Here is a 21,660-nt window from a genome sequence, read left to right as displayed (position 1 = left end):
GATCCGGGCTAGATCTTGGCAATCAAATGGATGCCATCCTCAATTCTTTGCCCTCTTCCTTCAATGCGTTCACAATGAACTACAATATAAATAAGCTGAATGTCAGTGTCCAGGAACTCAGCAAAATGTTGCAGAGAGCCGAGGATCTACTCAAGAAGGATGAGCCTGTAGTTATGCTTGCTGAAGGTAACAAATCGGGCAAGAAAAAGAGAAAGGCAAAGAAGCCTCAGAAGAAGGCTACCAATCCTAAGAAGCAGAAGAAGAACAAGGAATCTGATGTCTGTCACTTCTGCAAGCAGACCGGCCACTGAAAGAGGAATTGTCCTGCCTACCTGGAATCTAAGAAAGGTAACATCGAAACTTGTGTCATAGAAACTAACATGTTAGTTACTTCTGTGTCCTGGTGTGTTGACTCCGGGGCTTCAACTCATGCGTGTAACTCACTGCAGGGGTTCAAAGTTAGCAGAAGGTTGAGTGAAGGTGAAGTGACATTATTCTTGGGAACAACTGCAAGTGTTGCAGTAGCGGCAATAGGAACCGTAGAAATAGTTTTTAAAGAAGGAATACTTGTACTTAAAGATTGTCTTTATGTACAGAACTTGAGAAGAAATTTAATTTCTGTTTCAAAACTGTGTGCTGATGGATATACTGTTTATTTTAGTAATGTGATTACTGTTAAACGGAATAATAAATTCATCGCATGCGGGGAACAAGAGAACGGTCTCTATGTTCTACATCCTTCTCTGGAAACTAACTTAACCGAAACTACGTTGGTCGAAAATCCCAAGAAAAGGAATCGTGATACAGTAAGTCCCACGTGCCTCTGGCATTACCGACTTGGCCATATCGGTATTGACCGAATCACAAGGTTGGTAAAGGATGGTCCTTTGGATTTTCTAACTATAGAAAATCTTCCCACTTGTGAACCTTGCCTTCAAGGTAAGATGTCTAAGCGGCCATTTGACGGTAAGTCTGAAAGATCTGAAGGCACACTTGACCGAATACATATTGATGTATGTGGTCCCCTGAGTGTTAGGACACGGAATCAACACGTGTACTTCATCACCTTTACAGATGATTTTTCACGATATGGTTACGTGTACCTAATGAGACATAAGTCTGAATCATTTGAAAAGTTCAAAGAGTTCAGACAGGAAGTCGAGAAACAGTTAGGGAGAGAAATTAAGGCCCTTCGATCAGATCGAGGTGGCGAGTATCTCTCTGACGAATTCAGGGACTACTTAAAGGCCAATGGGATAGTGTCACAATTAGCTCCTCCTGCTACACCTCAACTCAACGGTGTTTCAGAGAGGAGGAATAGGACCTTGTTAGACATGGTCCAGTCACTTCTCGTACGCTCACAATTACCCACATCCTTTTGGGGATACGCATTAGAGACTGCTATCTACGTGCTGAATCGGGTTCCAACCAAATCAGTTCCGAAAACTCCATATGAACTTTGGACCGGAAGGAAGCCAAGTGTAAGACACTTGAAGATTTGGGGTTGTCCTGCACACGTTAAAAGAACAAGTGCGGACAAGTTGGAATCTAAAACCAGTCGTTGCCTGTTTATAGGCTACCCAAAGGATTCGGTGGGTTATCTATTCTATGACCCGAGTGAGCAGAAAGTGTTCTGCAGTCGAAACGCCCAGTTCTTAAAATCCGATTACATCCTGGACACCCATCGTCAGGAAATAGTTCTTGATGAGGAGAGCTCAGGAGCAGTGGGAGATGTCCCACAAATTCCAGGTAATTACCAACCTAGAAGAACCACCCGGGTATCCAGACCACCAGTCCGATATGGTTATGACCAGGATAGTTACCTGGTGGAAACCTTGACTAGTGAAGAGGATCCCGTGACTTACGCGGAAGCTATGTTAGACATAGACTCCCAGAAGTGGGTGGAGGCCATTAGAGCTGAAATGGACTCAATGGAGACCAATGGAGTCTGGACTCTAGTGGATCCGCCCCCCGGGGTAAAAGCAATTGGTTGCAAATGGATCTACAAGAGGAAGAAGGGCCCCGATGGCAGGATTGAGACCTTTAAAGCTCGCTTGGTGGCGAAAGGATATACTCAGAAAGAAGGCATCGACTATGAGGAAACTTTTTCGCCCGTGGCCATGCTTAAATCCATTAGGATCCTGCTAGCTGTAGCAGCGTACCATGACTATGAGATTTGGCAAATGGATGTCAAAATCGCGTTCCTGAATGGAGATCTTAGTGAAGATATCTACATGCAGCAGCCGCAAGGCTTCATTGCTGCTGGTCAGGAACACATGGTATGTAAACTTAATAGATCCATATATGTACTTAAGCAGGCTTCTAGGAGTTGGAACATCTGTTTTGATTCTGCAGTCAAAACGTTTGACTTTGAGCAGAATCCGGATGAGCCCTGTGTTTACAGGAAGTCCAGTGGGGATAAGATCACCTTTTTGGTGTTGTACGTGGACGATATCCTACTCATTGGGAATGATGTAGGAATGTTGACTTCGGTCAAGGTATGGCTATCACAGCAGTTCTCCATGAAAGATCTTGGAGAAGCTTCATACATACTGGGTCTTCGACTCTATAGAGATAGATCGAAGCGGATAATTGGATTATCCCAGGCTGCTTATATTGACAAAATTGTCAAGAGGTACAGCATGGAGAACTCCAAGAAAGGAAACGTTCCTTTCAAGCACGGAGTAACTCTCTCCAAGAAGATGTCTCCCAAGACTTCTGAGGAGATTGAGAGCATGAGAGACGTTCCCTATGCCTCAGCCGTAGGGAGCATCATGTATGCCATGCTGTGCACTCGCCCTGACATTGCTCAGGCGGTGAGTGTGGTAAGCACATTCCAGGCAAACCCAGGGCAGGAGCATTGGACTGCTGTAAAGAACATACTCAAATACCTTCGAAGGACAAAAGAGTTTTGTCTGGTATTCGATGGTAGTTCACTGCAAGTTCTAGGGTATACCGATGCCGATTTCCAGTCGGATCCAGATGATAGAAAGTCTACATCTGGGTATGTTTTCACGATAGGATCGTGTGCTGTTTGCTGGAAAAGCAGCAAACAGGGGTCCACTGCAGACTCCACAACCGAGGCCGAGTACATTGCCGCAAGTGAAGCTGCCAAGGAAGCCGTGTGGATGAAGAAGTTCATACACGAATTGGGAGCGATTCCATCCAGCACATCTCCCATCCCGTTGTTGTGTGACAACAATGGAGCGATCGCCCAGGCTAAAGAGCCTCGGGCTCACTCGAAGTCGAAGCACATCGAGAGAAAGTACCATGTACTGCGGGAGATCGTTGGTAGAGGGGACGTCCTGATTCAGAAGGTAGCATCAGCGGATAATGTGGCAGACCCATTGACTAAGCCACTGACACAGAAGGTGTTTGAGAAACACGTGGAAAGTATGGGACTCCGGCTTGTACCAGATTGGACCTAAGTGCAAGTGGGAGCTGTTAGACAGTTTTGTATGCCCTTAGCTTCAATCTGATTTGATGTACTTTTGTTATTTAGTGGAAATAAATAAAGTGCATGTTTGATTCATGTTGTTTGGTTTAATTCTGTGTAAAACCCTAAAACTGGACATTTATAGAGACTCATGTTAGTTTTAAATGTTCACAGCCGTTGGATAAGTCTGGGGAGATTTATCCTGCCAAGGCTGATACTGGTGTGCCACCAAGTGTTGGGATGGCCTGTCTCAGCCATCAGGGTAAGACCCGAGGCACATGCAATATGGGATTACTTGAATCCTTGAACCGGACCAGATTTCCAGTATTGCCCTGGACCTTGGAGATAGATGGGCAAAACTGGAAAGTTACACCTGACCCCTAGACTCGATTATGACATTTCACTAGGTGTTGGATCAGGCTGCCTTTGATATGCCAATCAGTGAGATCCTTAGCGGGGATCAAAACCTGGGTATGTTGGGGCAGTTTGAGAATTCATCTGAGTGGGTGATCATAGTGACAGAATCAGCCACTTTGTCGGACAAAGGGTAATGATCGGGAATGCACTCCCTCTGATGGAAACCAAATTGCCGGCAGTTGATTTCAATCGTTGGAATTTTGTTTTGCAAAATTAATATATTTATATATATATGTACGGTTTCGAATTGTTTGCAAATGGTTTTAATTCCCGGGATCCATGTGAGAGGAGAGTGCGGCACTGTTCCTTGCAGCCGAGGGAGAGGTCTTCTCTTGTCGGGCAGTGCTTGATCATTAAGGGCTGAGAGGTTAAGTGTAAGACCATTGAGGATAATACCTGATGGGCTAATCTGGCACCTGCCCACAGTCCCTGAGTTTTTATAAGATGGCTTGGCCCAGGGACCACTTAATGTAAGTGTTGGGCCCATAGGGTCCATATGATGGACTCAAGGGGTTCATTGAGTTTTTCAGTGAATTCGGCTGGGCCTTGTTTTAGAGGTTGGGCCGAACCCATGTGGCTGGTGTGTAGATCAATGCTTGGGTCCCACGCCATACAAAGAAGCCCAACTGGGCAACAGATTGGAAAGTAATTAGACACTGAACACTTAATGGGCCAAAAGCCCATTTCGAGGTGGGCTGATATGATCACCCATCCATGGGGCGAATTTGAGATTAAAGTTAGTAAAAGGATTGGGCCTTTAGCCTTATCCACTCTTAGAGACCAAATTCAAATTAGATTTGAATCTGGTAACCTCCTGATAAGATCAGGAGTAAGCTAACTCTATCTGCAGAAAGGATTAAGATTATCCCCTATCCAAATACTGATTTGGATTGGGATAACTCCTAAAAATGAGGTTTCTTAATCAAGAAGAAAGGAGGAGATTTCGAACCACCTTGAAGAGGTATAGGATATCTCCTGCGAATTCAGATCAGATCTGATTCATACTCTCCAGAAAAACAGAAAAAGCAGTTCAGCCTTTTTCGTTTTGGAGATCTCCTCCTGGCCTGGTTTCTTGCCCTGATCCGGTGCTAACTTCTTACCCAAATCCTGTGCCCATTTAGGTTTTCCTTGAAGATCCCAGCATGTATCTTTCGTGTGTCGTGTCTTCTAATAGTGAGTGCACCAAAGCTTGCTTTTATCTTCTGATTTTTTCGGAGTGTCACCCCTTTTAAAACCACCTCCGACATTCGTATCTGAATTTCCCCGGACAGCTAGGGCAACTGACTCCCCTTCTACACCATTCATCACACTTCTTTTGCTTTCTTTTGACTACACCAAAGCATACACCTCCTAGACTAATGGCAAGTCTTTACTACCCAAGATCTGTACCCTAATGGACTCATATGACGGATTCAGCCCTAGGAGGAAGGCAAACAATCGTTGTTGTGATACAAGTGACTTATAGACCTTTGCATCTACATCACACTTTCAATTCACATTCTGATAGTGATCAAGTTCTTTCCATATTGATGTCAAATCAGAATAGTACATCGAGAGACTCCTTTCTCCCTGCTTGCAAATAGAAGATTCAGCTTGTAGTTGATATATCTTGGCATAGTGTCTCTGTTCTGAATAAGTGGACTTCGCTTGTTCCCATATCTCACAAGCAGTTTCAGCCCACATAAAGGTCTTCCTTACTTGTGGCAGCATTGAAACCAAGAGCCAAGACATCACCATACTGTTCTCTTGGTTCCACCTGTCATGCTCAACACTTCCATACTTCGGTTCCTTTACTATCCCATTGATGTATCCTATTCTCCCCCTAACAGTGATGTAGAATTTTATTCCCCTAGACCACTCAAGGTAATTCAGACCATCAAAGGGAATAACAGCCATGGGAAAGCTCATATTCATTCCCCCACTCACTCCATTGTGGCTCCTTGAGATCTCTGAAGTAGCAGAATTCTCAGTCGACATGGTCAAGCAGTTAATCAGTCCCAAACACCGGACTTAGGACCCCTCCTTACTCCACAAAACAATGCTCCACTCAATTCACACCCACACACTTGGGTTTAACAACCAGGTTGAGCACAAACAGTACCAAATTCTGGACAAAAACTGAGGTAATATTCGGCAGATTTCAGACCTGTATAGTTTTAACAGTCCCCACCTACCAGAATTCCAGAATGTCTAACAGCCACTAATCAGCAGGAGAGATCCTTCTTACTTATAATAAACTCAAACCATTGAGAAGATAGGTCATCCTTGACCTACAGTTGTCTTAACACATGAACAGGATCACATGATCCAAGAAAACTGGGGTTACACGGGTTCAACAGCATTCAGCTGCCCCAGATTCATAGGGTTTTCACTCGGCACATGACCAAGGAGGGTAAAGAAGAGAAAAATAGGGAGAACTGTACCAGTTGTAGCTATTTTGTAGTCCAGAATCAGATTTCTATTCTGCTAGTCTGTTCGATCTGTTCTTTGGGTTGATCGATCTTCTCTTGACAGTAGGGTTGATCGATCTGCTCTCTTTTAATCAGCATTCCCGCTCTGATACCATCTTGGCAGTGTGGCCGGCCAGAGATAAGAGGAAGAGAAGAGAAGAGAAGAAGAAGAGAAGAGAAGAGAGGAGAGAAAAGAGAAGGTTTTGCAATGTAACAGTACTGACGGCGCCAGTCTTTTATTTTACTATATATAGGGCGACAGAAATAACAAGGAAAAAGATCCTTGTGCCCCTGAGTACAATAACGGACATAACAGAAATAAAAAACGAAAAAAAACACTTTAATTAGCCAAACAGGCCCTAACATCTACAACTAAGTTATTTTAACATCATTCTAACAGTATACATCGCCTTTCTTTTTATAAATTAGTGAAGTATTACAGTGTTAACAATTAAAAGCAAAATTTTAAATGATTTATCCATGAATAAAATTTAGAGGAGCTTAAAAATTGATTATTGACGACGAGAACTCATGAAACATGTGAAAAGGATAGAAATTCCAAGACCTGCTCAGCATAGTTCTGTGGAAGAGATTCTATCGTGCTATTACTAAGCTCCATTGCAAGGTCATAACAGCGGAGGTTATTGTTAATCTGTCACAATGCAAAAGGCATAAGATATTGATTGGTTTATTCATATTAAATCACCAACTACTCTCCAAGTATGCTACAGATTCAAGAAATCTACAAACCATTGCACACAATGGCTCTAAACCAATTTCAGAAGCTGGTTCTTCTAGTCTCTTCCTTTCAGCTGCTTGAAAATCAATCATTACCTGTAGACGAGCAAGATACAAAACTGAGAGAAAATCACGAGGAAACAATATGACAAGTTTCCACACGATTGAAACTGAAAATACATGAACTTAAAATTGAACAAAAATCAAGAGACCATTTAGACATAATCAAATGTGTAATTTGGAATCTTGAAGTGTACATCCAGAGTAAAAGCAACATATACTGAATAAGGCAGGAAAATACTAATGCACAAAATAGGCATCAATCTAGTAAACCTGCACTTACCTGAATAAGTGACAAAGCAATCCGGTAGAGCATGACATCTGTGCTGTTATCACGAACAATTTGGACTTGCTCTCCTAGGATCCTAAATAAATCAACAGCAGCTGGGGTATATAGCTTCCCATCTTCTGTTTTCTTTGGTGGCTGTACCTTGTCAGCCTCCAAAATATTTAAGTACCATTTCTACAACAGAAAAGGAAATAGTTGATAGTTGAATAAAAAAAGATAACACAATATGTGCATTGATCATACACAAGCACAATCAATTGGATAAAATGGTTAGCAGTTACGCGTGTTGTGGCTTGCATTCGTTCAACATATGAGTTCATCAGGGGATCCATTGCACCACTCTCAGAACAAACTTGTGCTAAAGAATCGTCAACTCCAAGCCCGATCAAATTTTCTTGGTATTCAACAACCCAACCAGTTACCTGCAAGCAAGAATAGGGTTGAATAAGAAAGGAAACACAGTAGTCAAGAAGCATCTGACTAGTAATGCAGAAACTCTAAGGGCACTCAATATATAAGTGCTCAATATAAGATCCTAAAGTCTAATTGAAGGAACTTGAACCAAGCATTCTTAGCAAAAAAAAAAGTGATGCCGAAATAAAAACAAAAAAAAAAGAATAATAAAAACAGTGCAGAAACAATCCAACTTAAAACGAATTAGTCAAGAAGCATCTGACTAGAACTAGTGAAAGAAAAATGTGTTGTTAGGTGGATGCTTATTGCCTGATAATTAATCATCTAAAGTAAATAAACCACTTCCAAACATAACCTCAGGTGTTACTCTAGCACTATAGCCCTTTTTATTCCCAGGAAATTTACCTTCAATTTCAATTCCGGCCATATTAATCCAGTTAAACCCATCCATTTTGTTAAGACCTATTCTAACCTCCTCTAATTGAAACCCGAGCCTTTGAAGACCTTCAATCACTAATGTGCATTAGGTTTTGCTCACTTTTTGTGCCAGTCCTGCATTACATTCTTTAACCAAGTTTAATCACAGAAATATAAGAATAATGCAATTATCACATCCTCACCAATTAAAGCATGAAGAGATAATGGGATAAATGGGCCTTACTTCCTTTATTTTTCTTTAAGTTATGTTTATGACTTGTGTTAATAGGTAGTGGGCCTTAGTTATGGGCCTGTTTTCTCTTTTTTTATTCTTTTCTATTGCTGTCTTTAGTGATGGACGCCCTACTAAGGGAACTCATGTAATTGTCCTTATTTTTTACAACAAAAGAATAAAGAGATCATTGGAGGCTCAAGAGAGGTTTTGAACTACTCTCTTCTTCTTCCTTTTCTTCCATTTTCTTCCTCCATCACTTATCTCTCTTTCAATCTCCTTCCTTTCTCATATTTCTTTTCTTTTAATTCAGATTATTTCAGGTGTGATTTACAACAAAAGAATAAAAGAGATCATTGGGGGGTGAAGAGAGGTTTTGAACTACTCTCTCTTCTTCTTCCTTTTCTTCCATTTTCTTCCTCCACTTCTCTCTCTTTCAATCTCCTTCCTTTCTCATGTTTCTTATCTTTTCATTCAGATTATTTCAGGTGTGGTTTTTTTTTTATCAATAACACTTTCATTAATTCATCAGTAGAAAATTTACAAGTGGAAGACAAACACACTTATCTTCCAAAAGTCACAAAGAGCTTCAAGAAAGGAAAAAAGAAAATATAAAGACACTAACGTTACAGCTTAGCCCAAAACAATGAATCCCTTTCTGCCCCTTGTTTAGCTAAACCGTCAGCTAGGGAATTATTTCAGGTGTGATTTACAACTGGCAAATGGACTTATACCAAATTCAAGAGTTGGATGTTATTGTCAATGCAAGTAATAATATATCATTACAACTAAGAAATCAAGCACAATGGAGGGCCTTTGGAGGAGAAATATTGCTAACGAAAGAAATCTAAATATAGGGTACTATGCTCTAAGATGCAACAAAGGTATCATTAAGGATGTTAACTCATTTGAGTGCAGGAATTTATTGTGCATCTGTAATGCTTACAGACACTGCCTAATTGATTTAGGGAAGAAAAGAACAGAAGCTGTCCCTCGGGAGATTAATCCTTGTCAGTTCACATGTTTGACATAAAAAGAGGATTTATAAGTTATAACATAAGCAAGCATTAAAAAAAACACAGATAGGAATACCTTCAAAATTTCAATATTTGACAGTGCATTTGCCCTATCACTAAGCAGTCTGAGCATCTGAATAAACCTTTCTGTGTAAAGATTAACCATGAGCTGGAAAATTTCATATCTGACAGCATGAGAAAACAAATCAAGAGCAAGCAAAACAATATCAGATCATTCATGCAGGATGATTTTAATTTTATGGTTGATTACCAAGATTCAATTATGGTATAGAAAAAGTGTATGAAAACTGGAACAGAAGGCTGCCTTTGTGATAATAAATAAACATTCATTAAAAGAAAAAAAAAGTACAATAAAGGGTGATAAGAAATTAAGAAATCACCCAAGAATAAGATAAAAAAAAAGTGATCTCCACCACCATCCTTATTGACAAGGAAGATGTAAATTTTGGCTTCTTTCCCGTTTTTTCTTAATCCATGATGAGGCTAAGAGAATAGCCAATCTTCCCAATTGTCTCAACCAATTTGGGGATCTGCAAACTTTTTGATTGGTAATATTCAACTTTATTCTGTTTTTTCTGGATTTGTCTAAGCCAGATGATCGCATTTGGACTCCTCATCCCAAGGGAGTGTTCTCCTGTGACTCTTTCTTCTCCGCCTTCTGTTCCAACCCTACCCCCTCAGCCTTGTCCTCTGAAAGAAATTTGGTCCAAACACATTCCTCCCAAGGTTGGAGCTTTACATTGAGAAGTCTTTCATGGAAAACTTAACACTATGGATGTCTTGCAAAATAGGCCTCATCTGTGTATCTCTCCACACTGGAATACCCATTGCAAAGAAAATGGAGAAAGTTGCTAAAACATTCTAATCTCCTGCCCTTTTGTTGTAGGCATCTGGGAAGAGTTTTGGTATTTTTGGTAACAGGTGGAGTGTAACCCTGCAGATCAGTAGCTTTTTTTACCCTATAACCTTCAATTGGCTGAAGAGAAGAGGTAAAGTTATGTGGAGATGTGCTTGGGCTGCACTGGTTTGGACGGAATGGGAAGAAAGGAATAGCAGAATTTTCAAAGATAAAAGAAAGAAGAGGTAAAGTTAATGTAGGAATATGTAGTAAATACGGCTATAGATTGGGCAAAATCTTCTGAAGTGAATCTGGTTTCTGGTAAGTTCTTTTACCAAATGGACGATTGGTGGCCAAGGCTCAGCCATAAAATAAAATGCTAAGTAAATGAATCCTGACAGCAAAGAAGAAAACCAACCCAAGACACCATGCACCCCTGATAACAGTGACTTTTCCAAGCCACTGTTTCTGATCCTTTAGCCATGCCACTATCAATTTAGAGTCACCTTCAATTTGCAGTCTGTCATAGTTTAGGCCTCTAGCAATTTGTAAACCTTGCAAAACAGCTTGAAGCTCAGCATTCACCACATCCTCTACATCAACAGGACCTGAAAATACAAGAATGTTTCCTTCAGTATTTCTGATCACTCCTATATCACGCCTTCCATCAAAATTTAGCTCAATAAAACCTTCTTCTGGGGAGCTCCAAACTATAGCTGGTTTGTAGTTCACAACAGAACTTCTTGCTACACTTTCCCAATTTCTCCATATATCATCAAAAAAGAAGTTTGAAAAGAGTTACAAATTGCTAGGTGTAAGCTGAGCTCCAAGCTGATTTGCAAGGGTTACAAATTTCTAGAGACCTAAACTATGACAGACTGCAAATTAAAGGTGACTGTAAATTGATAGTGGCATGGCTAAAGGATCAGAAACAGTGACTTGGAAAAGTCACTATTATCAGGGGTGCATGGTGTCTGGGTTGGTTTTCTTTGCTGTCAGGATTCATTTACTTAGCAATTAATTTTATGGCTGAGCCATGGTTGGGCTTTGGGCCAATCATCGATTTGATAAAAGAACTTACCAGATTAAACTATTCATAATGCATATGAAAAAGGATTAGTAAAGGCAAAAAAAAAATCTAATGATAAGATGGCAATTTATACTGTGGTGACACCACATTGAAACTTTGAAGTGAAAATAAAAGTTCAAATGAAATTAGAGAAATTCTCACTCAGATGAATGTCCAGATACAATGGATCCCAAGAGAGCTTAATCTTATTGTTGATAGTGTAGAGAGACTGGGCCGAATGGGCCCTAATATTTGTTTTATGTTCAAGCAGTGTTCTATTTGTTTTATTTTTTGTTAATGGGCCCTTTCTTCATGGGCCTGTTAACCTCTTTTTAATTTCTTTTAAGTTCTTGCTTAGCTGGCCGCCCACTTAAAGGGTGGACTTGTAATTAGCCTAGTTAAATAAGATTAATAAAAGATTAGTGAAGGGAGAGAGGAAACCATCAACTGTCTTCTCCTTTCTCTTCTTCTCCATCTTCTTCTTCTATTCTGCTGTAATCCTTTTTTCTCTCTCTCTTTTCTGTTTTTAATCAGTTTTTATATCAGGTTTGAAGGATAGATTTACATCTTGGTATCAGAATCAGAACAGTTATTCCTCCTTTTGTTTTTTCCTTTTTTTCCCATACACCCTTTGATAAGAAGAGTGTATGGAAAGATAAGTTGCTGATCAATCAAAGAATTATTTGCCTGGTTGGTAGAGGATTTGGAGAGTTAGAATCTGGCTGAAAATTGCCAAGTGAAGCTATAGTTTTTCTGCCCAAAACCCTAGCCAACTAGGGAGTTGTCAAGTTACAGGTTAAGGAGAAGGATTGGGTGTGGCGCTCAGGACTTGGGAGGTGTATTTTGATCCCCAGACATGTGCAGTTCAGATTTGAAGGTTGGGAAGCTCTAGAAGGAGCGAATACCTCTTCTCTCTTCCTCCCCCACAACCGAGTGCAATGAAACTCTAGTTTTTGAGTCTTCAGGTACTGTACTGACCTCAGTTAGGTCTATAAAGACTGAAAAACTAGTTTTTTATTCATTTGATCAATGGAACAATCTGGAAGTGAAATGAAGCAGATGTCGGTATTTGGGGTTGATCCAATAGATTCCTTTTTGACTAGAGTGACCACAATTAAACTAGATGGAACCAATTATCTAGCATGGGCACAGTCTATACAGATTTATGTTTGCAGTAGAGGTAAACTAGGGTATCTCACAAGTAGTAAAGTAAAACTTGCATATGAGAAATGGATGTAGGAGAACTACACAATGATTGGATGGTTGCTCAACTCTATGCAGCCCCATATAAGTCAGCTTCTCTCCAGTAGAGAGAAGATATCCCTTGCTGATGGGTCTCTTGCTCCCATCTCTAGCAAAGGAGATATCAACGCCTCTAATACTCTTGTCATCTTATGTTCTTCATGTCCCCAAGCTTAATACCAACCTTTTATTTGTTAGTAGCTTGACTAAATCCATGAATTGTAGCATAACCTTTTTTCCTACCCATTGTGTTTTTCAAGACCTGAAACCTCAGAGGACGATTGGGAGTGGCAATGAGGCGAGTGGAATATATTTGTTAGACACACCTGATAGGAGCCTTGAACCACCTAATGGAGTAGCCTTGGAGTTTGTTTTGTCAGAGCCTATTGATAGAGTCATGTTATGTCATTTACAGTTTGGTCATTTACCTTTTTTTGCTTTGAGTCATTTGTTTCCCGATATGTTTAAGGGAATGTCTTTATCGAATCTTCATTGTGAGTAATGTGAACTTGCGAAGCATTGTAAACATTCTTAGTCAATAAGCAATAAAAGATCTATTTCTCCTTTTCATATTGTGCAGTCCGATGTGTGGGGGCCACAAATCATTTGTCTACTATGGGGGGTTACAAGTATTTTATTCTCTTTATTGATGATTATTCTCGTTATATTTGGATTTACCTCATGAGATCTCGGGATGAAGTACAAGCTATTGTGCAAAAGTTTCATGAACTTATGCTTACCCAGTTTAACACCCGAATCAAAATATTCTGATCCAACAATGCTAAGGGATATTTTCAGAAGAACTTTTCATCCTACTATGAAACCTTTGGGGTTATTAATTAGAGTTCATGTTCCTACACTTCACAATAGAATGGAGTGGCAGAAAGGAAGAACTGCCATGTGGTTGAGGTTGCTAGATGCCTCCTTTTAGCATCCCATGTTCCTATTAAATTTGGGGGGATGTTGTCCTTATTGCCACAATTTTAATTAACTGTATTCCTTCTTGGATTCTGGGTTTCACAATCCCGTTTAGCCTTTTCTTTCCAGATGAGGATCTCTTTTCTCTTACTCTCTAAGTTTTTTGGTGCACCTTCTATATGCATGTTCATAATCATCAAACACAAATTTGACCCTAAGGCACATAAATGTGTCTTCCTAGGATATGCCTCCGCACAGAAGGGATATTGTTGTTTCGATCAATTTCGTGGCACCCGCTCTCTCTCTAGGGATGTCACATTAGTTGATTCTATTCCTTTGGTATTTCTCCTGAGGGGGAGCATTCTAAGGAACCATTTGCTATGTCTTCAGTTGTTCCTCTTCTAATTCCTTTTGAGTCTTCTGTTGAGTCATCTTCTTCTGTTGCCTCTCCTTCCACTATGCCTACCTCACATGTTCCTACTCCCCTTTCTCCCATAGCTCATCCTCCTCTATTTCCTTCCCATCCTATTGTCCAAAGGTGATATCAAAGACAAAGATCCAGGCATGGGCAAGTTATTTCCACTCCTTCAACAGAGCCTCTTGCACTGATGTGTGGGGACCATATCATATGCCTACTATGGGGGGTTACAAGTATTTTATCCTTTATTTATGATTATTCTAGTTAAATTTATCTCATGAGATCCCGGGATGAAATACCAACTATAATGCAAAAGTTTCACGAACTTATGCTTACCCAGTTTAACACCCGTACCAAAATATTCTGATCTGATAATACTAAGGGATATTTTGAGATGAACTTTTCATCCTACTTTGAGACATTTGGGATTATTCATCAAAGTTCTTATTCCTACACTACATAATAGAATGAAGTGGCGAAAAAGAAGAACCACCATGTGGTTGAGGTTGCTAGATGCCTCCTTTTTGTGTCTCATGTTCTTATTAAATTTTGGGGGGATGTTATCCTTACTGCCACATATTTAATTAACTACATTCCTTCCCAGGTTCTGGGTTTCACAACCCCATTTAGCCTTCTCTTTCCGGATGAGGATCTCTTTTCTCTTCCCCTCTGAGTTTATGGGTGCACCTGCTATATGCATGTTATTAATAATTAGAGACACAAATTTGAGGATTGTTAGACAGTTTTGTATGCCCTTAACTTCAATCAAAATGTACTTCATGAGTTTATTGTAAATGAATAAAAGTGCATATTTGATTCATGTTCCCTTGGTATGTTTCTGTGTAATACCCTTAAACTAGACACTTAATGAGACTCATGTTAGTTTAGAATGTTCACAGCCAGTGGGCCGGTCTGGGGAGACCTATCCTGACAAGGCTGACACTATGGTGCCACCAAGTCAGTTGGGGTGGCTTGTCTCAGCTACCGGGGTGAGACCCTAGGCACATATAGTGTGGGATTAATTGAATCTTTGAACTGGACCAGATTTCCAGTATTGCCCTGGACCATGGAGATTGATGGACAAAATTGAAAAGTTACACCCGACCCCTAAACTCGACTATCATACTGCACTAGGTGTCGGATTGGGCTGTCTTTGATATACCAATCAGTGAGATCCTTAGCGGGGGTCAAAACCTGGGTATGTTGGGACAGTCTGAGAATTCATCTGAGTGGGTGATCATAGTGACAGGATCAACCCCTTTATCAGACAAAGGTAATGATCGGGGATGCACTCTCACTGATGGAAACCAAGACTGCCAGCAGCCGATTTCAATCGTTGAAATTTGTTTTTGCAAAATATATTTTATATGAGATATAAGAGTATATATATTATGCTTTCGAAATGTTTGCAAAAGGTTTTAATTACCGAGATCAATACTTGAGAATGTGCAACACTGTTCCTTGCAGCCAAGGGATAGGTCCTCCCTTGTCAGGAAGTGTATGATCATTATGTGCTCAGAGGTTAAGTGTAAGGCCATTGAGGATAATACCTGATGGGCTAATCTTGCATCTGCCCACAGTCCCTGGGTGTTACAAAGTGGCTTGGCCCAGGGACCACTTAGGGTAAGTGTTGGGCCCATAGAGCCCATCTGATGGGTTTCAGGGGGGGCACTATCCATAACAGTGTATTCGGCCAGGCCTTCTAACAAAGGCTGGGTTGAACCCATGTGGCTGATGTGTAGATCAATGTTTGGGTCCCACGCCATACAAGGAAGCCCAACTGGGCAGCAGTTTGGAAGGTTTAATGAATACATAACCCTAAATGGGCCTTAAGCCCATTTCGAACTGGGCTAATTTGATTAGTCTTTAAGGGGCGTATTCTGAGATAAGATCAGCTGATAGGATTGGGCCCACACCCTATCCACTCAGAGAGTCCAAGATCTAAATGAGATTTATATTTTGAAACTTCCTAATTAGATTAGGAACTAGCTGATCTAATCTACAGATAAGATAAGGTCTATCCCTTATCTTAAAGGGACTTCCAATCCAGATATGATTTGGCTTAGCAACTCCTAATGGGATTAGGAGCTGATCCCTTTAAGTCTATAAAAGGAAGAGGGAGCGACAGCCTTTAGACACACAATCACCAGCAACAGTTTTGTCTTCAGAGCAGAGATCATAGAGGAGAGAATTTTGAACCCTGCATATTCTCTCTACCGCCTCCTTCCTACAACCGCTGCCTATAACAGTTCGATCTCCATTGCTTGGGAGAAATCAAGATCAGATCTTGATTCCAATCTTTTGGAGAAAAGATTGGTAGGAGTTGTATTCACTAGCCGTCCAGGTGATTCTTGGGAAGAATCAAGTTCTTAGGAAGGACACTGCTGATTCTGCTCCACACTGCACTGCGCCATCTTCAGTGGGAGCAGATTTTGGTTTCTACCTTGGGCGTGAACACCTCCGTTGAGAGATTATTTCTCTGTATCAGGTATTATCTCTCTCTCCTCCTTTCGGTTCAGATCTAGTTCAGTTTATGGTTCAAGAATGATCCTTGAAAATATGATTTTCTAAATGGGGAATTCGATTCCCAATTGAAGGGAAAGAAAAATTTTTGAAATTCGCCCCCTCTTATTCCACAATCTTGGGCGTCCATATGATGGATTTCCTATCCCTTCAGTGGTATCAGAGCCATGGTTCAAATCTTGAACCATTCTGTTTCAGATCTGAACCTGCGCAAATAGGGAGAAGGCATTCTACCCAATTTGCGCAGATATGGGTTTTGGGAAATTTAATCAGAAATTTATTTTAAATAAATCTGATTATTATTTAGAATAGTTCTTCATAATTTTTTAAATTTATGGGCTGTTCGTACAAGAGGAGATCGAAATCTTGATTTGCGTAGGGTGAACTGCAAGATTTGCAGTTTTTGAATTGAATTTATTACCTTTGGTCTGTAAATATTTTTTTTATTTTTAGACTCAATGTATAGGCATTCGATCTGATGTAATAATTAATAGAAATAGGATTTCTATTTATTTTTAATTTTGGATCGAAGATGGCGACGCAGAGCAGATTTCACAGATGGGAGATTCACTATCTGCGATTTGCAGTTTGAGAAACTGCAATCTACGATCTAACCTCTCTTTTGCAAGATGGAGTGTGCGAACAGCCCTGATTAACTGTTTTCTTTTTCTTTTATCAGTTATTTAATTTCAGATTATTTTCTTGAATTAAGGATTTAATTAAAAATCAAACCCTAGACCCATTCGAACCAAGATTGGTTCAAACTGTTTGGCCCAATTCTAGAGTTTAATCAAGGCTGAAAGGCAGCCCTAATTTTCCCAATAATGGGCCTAAGGATTGGTATTTAATTAAATGGTTAATTCGGCCTAGCCTGTAAAGGCCAGTTTTAAATAGTTAAAACTGCAAAAGCCCATTTTAAAGGATAAAGCTATATGGGCCGAATTGGGAACCCTAATTCAGCCCATATACCTACATAATGTTAATGGTTAATATTATGGAATTTTAACGGGCTTCCAACGGGCCTTACAGATAATTAATTGATTGGATCAATTTATCCCTGCATGAGATGTATGGATGTGTTATGTGCTGCGTACATGGGCCATAAGTACTTGGCCCATGCTCATTCGACAGTGGCTCTTGCGCACATCATGGCTGAATGCACATCATTGCCATGGTGTCCCTTTTGGTCATTGGATGACTTCCCTCACTGGTGGGCCCCACACCTCATCAAGAGGTTACGTGCGGAACCCTAGCGATTTAAGGCCCACCGAAATCTGGCTTTATGAAAGTCAGTGGGAGCCACTTTGGCTTGACTTAAATCAAACTAGGGCGTAATTTTATTCCCTCCATCTAATATGAGTGCATGTGATAGGAAGATTCATATGATGAACTCTCTAAAGGCCTTCCATCATTAGCATGAGGATAGGTCCTTTAGTAATGAGGAAACGCACCAGAAAAAGGGCTATCCATTTGCTGTTGGGCTTGTCTGAATGTTTCATAAGATGATAGGGGCGTCATAGACCGATGTGAGAGGGGCTTCACCAGAAAATGGGAACTTTCTCACGGTACCTTGGCGTTCACGAATATGATGGGTAAACACTCACTGGACAGAAAGGTTTACCTGAAAACGGCTCTGAACCTTGTCTGACAGAGGCCAAAGGGAAAACTCATATGATGAGTGGATATGATCCTACATAGAAAGGTGGTGGGGTTATGCAGCTGAAACAGTTGGCTCCATGCACCCTATGTGATTTCCAACATTTCCAAATACAACCCGTAGTCTCCGTCATTGATAAAGGAAGGAAATCTCAAAGATGAATAAATGGAAATGGACTGTAGATTAAAATCCATATCTATGAAATGAACATGAATCAAATTAGGTTGTCGACTGATGTTTACTCTTTTATCAAAAAATGGCAAACGGATCTTTTGCAAAGCTTCTTGATGACAACAAGCTTAAAGGCCCAAACTATGCAGACTGGTACAGGAACCTTATGCTGGTCCTAGCTTTAGAAAAGCTGGACAAAGTGGCAAAGAATCCTGCCCTGGAGCGTCCGAGAGACAGGGCTTCTGAGGCCCGAAGGAGAGACTATCTAGAATGGGAGGAGAAAAACTCCCTACCCCGGTGTTACATCATCGCTTCCTTGGACAACCCAATACAGAGGCAGTTCGATCAGATCGAACTTGCCAAAGAAATATTGGACAGCCTAAGGACGATGTATGAAGAGCATAATCGTTCTATTCGGCAAAAGGTCTTGAAACAGTTCATGACCACTCAAATGTCCAAGGGCCAACAAGTTCACGACCATTGTCTTCGAAGGATGGGTTACATCAACGAACTGGAGGCTCTTGGATCCGGGCCAGACCTTGCAACCCAGATAGACGCTATCCTTAATTCTTTGCCTCCTTCCTTTAATCCGTTCATCATGAACTATAACATGAACAAGTTGAATGTCAGTTTGCAAAAGCTCATCAATATGTTGCAAAGAGCTGAAGAACTGATTAAAAAGGATGAGCCTGTAACTCCTGACGAGTTCAGGGACTACTTAAAGGACAATGGGATAATATCACAATTAGCTCCTACTGCTACGCCACAACTTAACGGTGTTTCAGAGAGGAGAAATAGGACATTATTGGATATGGTCCGGTCACTTCTCATACACTCAGAGTTATCCACATCCTTTTGGGGTTACGCATTAGAGACTACGATCTACGTGCTGAATCGGGTTCCAACCAAATCGGTTCCGAACACTCCATATGAACTTTGGACCGGAAAGAAACCAAGTGTCAGACACTAAGATTTGGGGTTGTCCACCACACGTTAAAAGAACGAGTGCAGACAAGTTGGAATCCAAGACCAGTCGTTGCCTATTTGTAGGCGACTCAAAAGGCTCTGTAGGTTACCTTTTCTATGACCCAAGTGAGCAGAAAATGTTCTGCAGTCGAAATGCCCAGTTCTTGGAGACCGATTATATCCTGTATACCCATCGGCAGGAAATTGTTCTTGATGAGAGCCTAGGAGCAGTGGGAGATGTCCCACAAGTTCCAGGTAGTGACCAACCTAGAAAATCCACTCGAGTATCCAGGCCACCAGTCCGTTATGGTTATGACCAAGATAATTACCTGGTGGAAACCTTGACTAGTGAGGAGGATCCCGTGACTTACGCGGAAGCTATGTTGGACATAAATTCCCAGAAGTGGGTGGAGGCCATGAGAGCAGAGATGGACACAATGGAGACCAATAGAGTCTGGACTCTAGTAGATCCGCCCTCCGGGGTAAAAGCAATCGGTTGCAAATGGATTTACAAGAGGAAGAAGGGCCCCGATGGTAGAGTTGAGACCTTCAAAGCTCGTCTGGTGGCGAAAGGGTACACTCAGAAAGAGGGCATCGATTATGAGGAAACCTTTTCGCCTATGGCCATGCTTAAATCCATTAGGATCTTGCTAGCTGTAGCAGCACACCATGATTATGAGATTTGGCAAATGGATGTCAAAACTGCATTCCTGAATGGAGATCTTACTGAAGATATCTATATGCAGCAGCCGCAAGGCTTCATAGCTGCGGGTCAGGAAAACATGGTATGTAAACTTAATAGATCCATTTATGGACTTAAGCAAACTTCTAAAAGTTGGAACATCCGTTTTGACTCTGCCGTCAAATCGTTTGACTTCGAGCAAAATCCGGATAAACCCTGTGTTTACAGGAAGTACAGTGGAGATAAGGTTACCTTCTTGGTTCTATATGTAGATGACATTCTACTCATTGGGAATGATGTAGGATTGTTGACTACGGTAAAAGTATGGCTTTTACAGCAATTCTCCATAAAAGATCTTGGAGAGGCTTCCTATATACTGGGTCTTCGACTCTATAGAGATAGATCGAAGCGGATAATAGGATTATCCCAATCTGCCTACATTGACAAAATAGTCAAAAAATACAGCATGGAAAACTCCAAGAAAGGAAATGTTCCTTTCAGGCACGGAGTCACTCTCTCCAAAAAGATGACTCCCAAGACTTTTGAGGAGATTGATGGCATGAAGGACGTTCCCTATGCCTCCGTCGTAGGAGCATCATTTATGCCATGCTGTGCACTCGCCATGACATTGCTCAGGCAGTGAGTGTAGTAAGCAGATTTCAAGCCAACCCAGGGCAGGAGCATTGGACTGCTGTGAAAAACATACTTAAGTACCTTCGAAGGACAAAAGTGTTTTGTCTATTATTCGATGGTAGCTCACTACAGATCCAAGGGTATATAAATGTCGATACTCAGATCCAGATGATAGAAAGTCTACATCTGGGCATGTTTTTATGATAGGATCGTGTGTTGTTTGCTTGAAAACCAGCAAACAGGGGTCCACTGCAGACTCCACGACCGAGGCCGAGTACATTGCCACAAGTGAGGCTGCCAAAGAAGCCGCGTGGATGAAGAAATTCGTTCACGAGTTGGGAGTAGTTCCATTCAGCGCATCACCCATCCCATTGTTGTGTGACAACAATGGAGCTATTGCTCAGGCTAAGGAGCCACGAGCCCACTCGAAATCGAAGCACATCGAGAGTAAGTACCATGTACTGAGGGAGATTGTTGGTAGAGGAGACGTCCTGATTCAGAAGGTAGCGTCAGCGGAAAATGTAGCAGACCCATTGACAAAGCCACTATCACAGAAAGTGTTTGAGAAACACGTGGCAAGCATGGGACTCCGACTAGTACCTGATTGGACCTAAGTGCAAGTGGGAGCTGTTAGACAGTTTTGTATGCCCTTAACTTCAATCAAAATGATGTACTTTATGAGTTTATTGTAAATGAATAAAAGTGCATATTTGATTCATGTTCCCTTGGTATGTTTCTGTGTAATACCCTTAAACTAGACACTTAATGAGACTCGTGTTAGTTTAAAATGTTCACAACCAGTGGGTCGGTCTGGGGAGACCTATCCTGACAAGGCTGACACTGTGGTGCCACCAAGTCAGTTGGGGTGGCTTGTCTCAGCTACCGGGGTGAGACCCTAGGAACATACAGTGTGGGATTAATTGAATCTTTGAACTGGACCAGATTTCCGGTATTGCTCTAGACCTTGGAGATTGATGGACAAAACTGGAAAGTTACACCCGACCCCTAAACTCGATTATCATACTGCACTAGGTGTCGGATTGGGCTGTCTTT

At 41.1% G+C, this 21,660-nt stretch overlaps 1 protein-coding gene across 1 annotated transcript in view; it reads right to left on the bottom strand.

Annotated features, from left to right (window-relative positions):
- Positions 1 to 21,660, bottom strand: part of SEC6 — a 122,697-nt gene that overhangs the window by 36,563 nt on the left and 64,474 nt on the right. Inside the window, exons 14-18 of the mRNA XM_088958254.1 lie at positions 9,546 to 9,654; positions 7,672 to 7,812; positions 7,385 to 7,564; positions 7,054 to 7,137; positions 6,869 to 6,955 (exon numbers count right to left, since the gene is read on the bottom strand). Coding sequence (XP_088814380.1) covers positions 6,869 to 6,955; positions 7,054 to 7,137; positions 7,385 to 7,564; positions 7,672 to 7,812; positions 9,546 to 9,654 — 601 coding nt within the window. The remainder of the gene's footprint in view (positions 1 to 6,868; positions 6,956 to 7,053; positions 7,138 to 7,384; positions 7,565 to 7,671; positions 7,813 to 9,545; positions 9,655 to 21,660) is intronic.

This window comes from Nelumbo lutea, chromosome 8, assembly GCF_056320005.1.
Source record: "Nelumbo lutea isolate HS-2025 chromosome 8, American lotus-T2T, whole genome shotgun sequence".
In the NCBI taxonomy this organism is placed as follows: Eukaryota; Viridiplantae; Streptophyta; class Magnoliopsida; order Proteales; family Nelumbonaceae; genus Nelumbo; species Nelumbo lutea.
The sequence above is the reverse complement of the archived record's forward strand: the minus strand, read 5'-3'. Positions and strand labels throughout refer to the sequence as shown.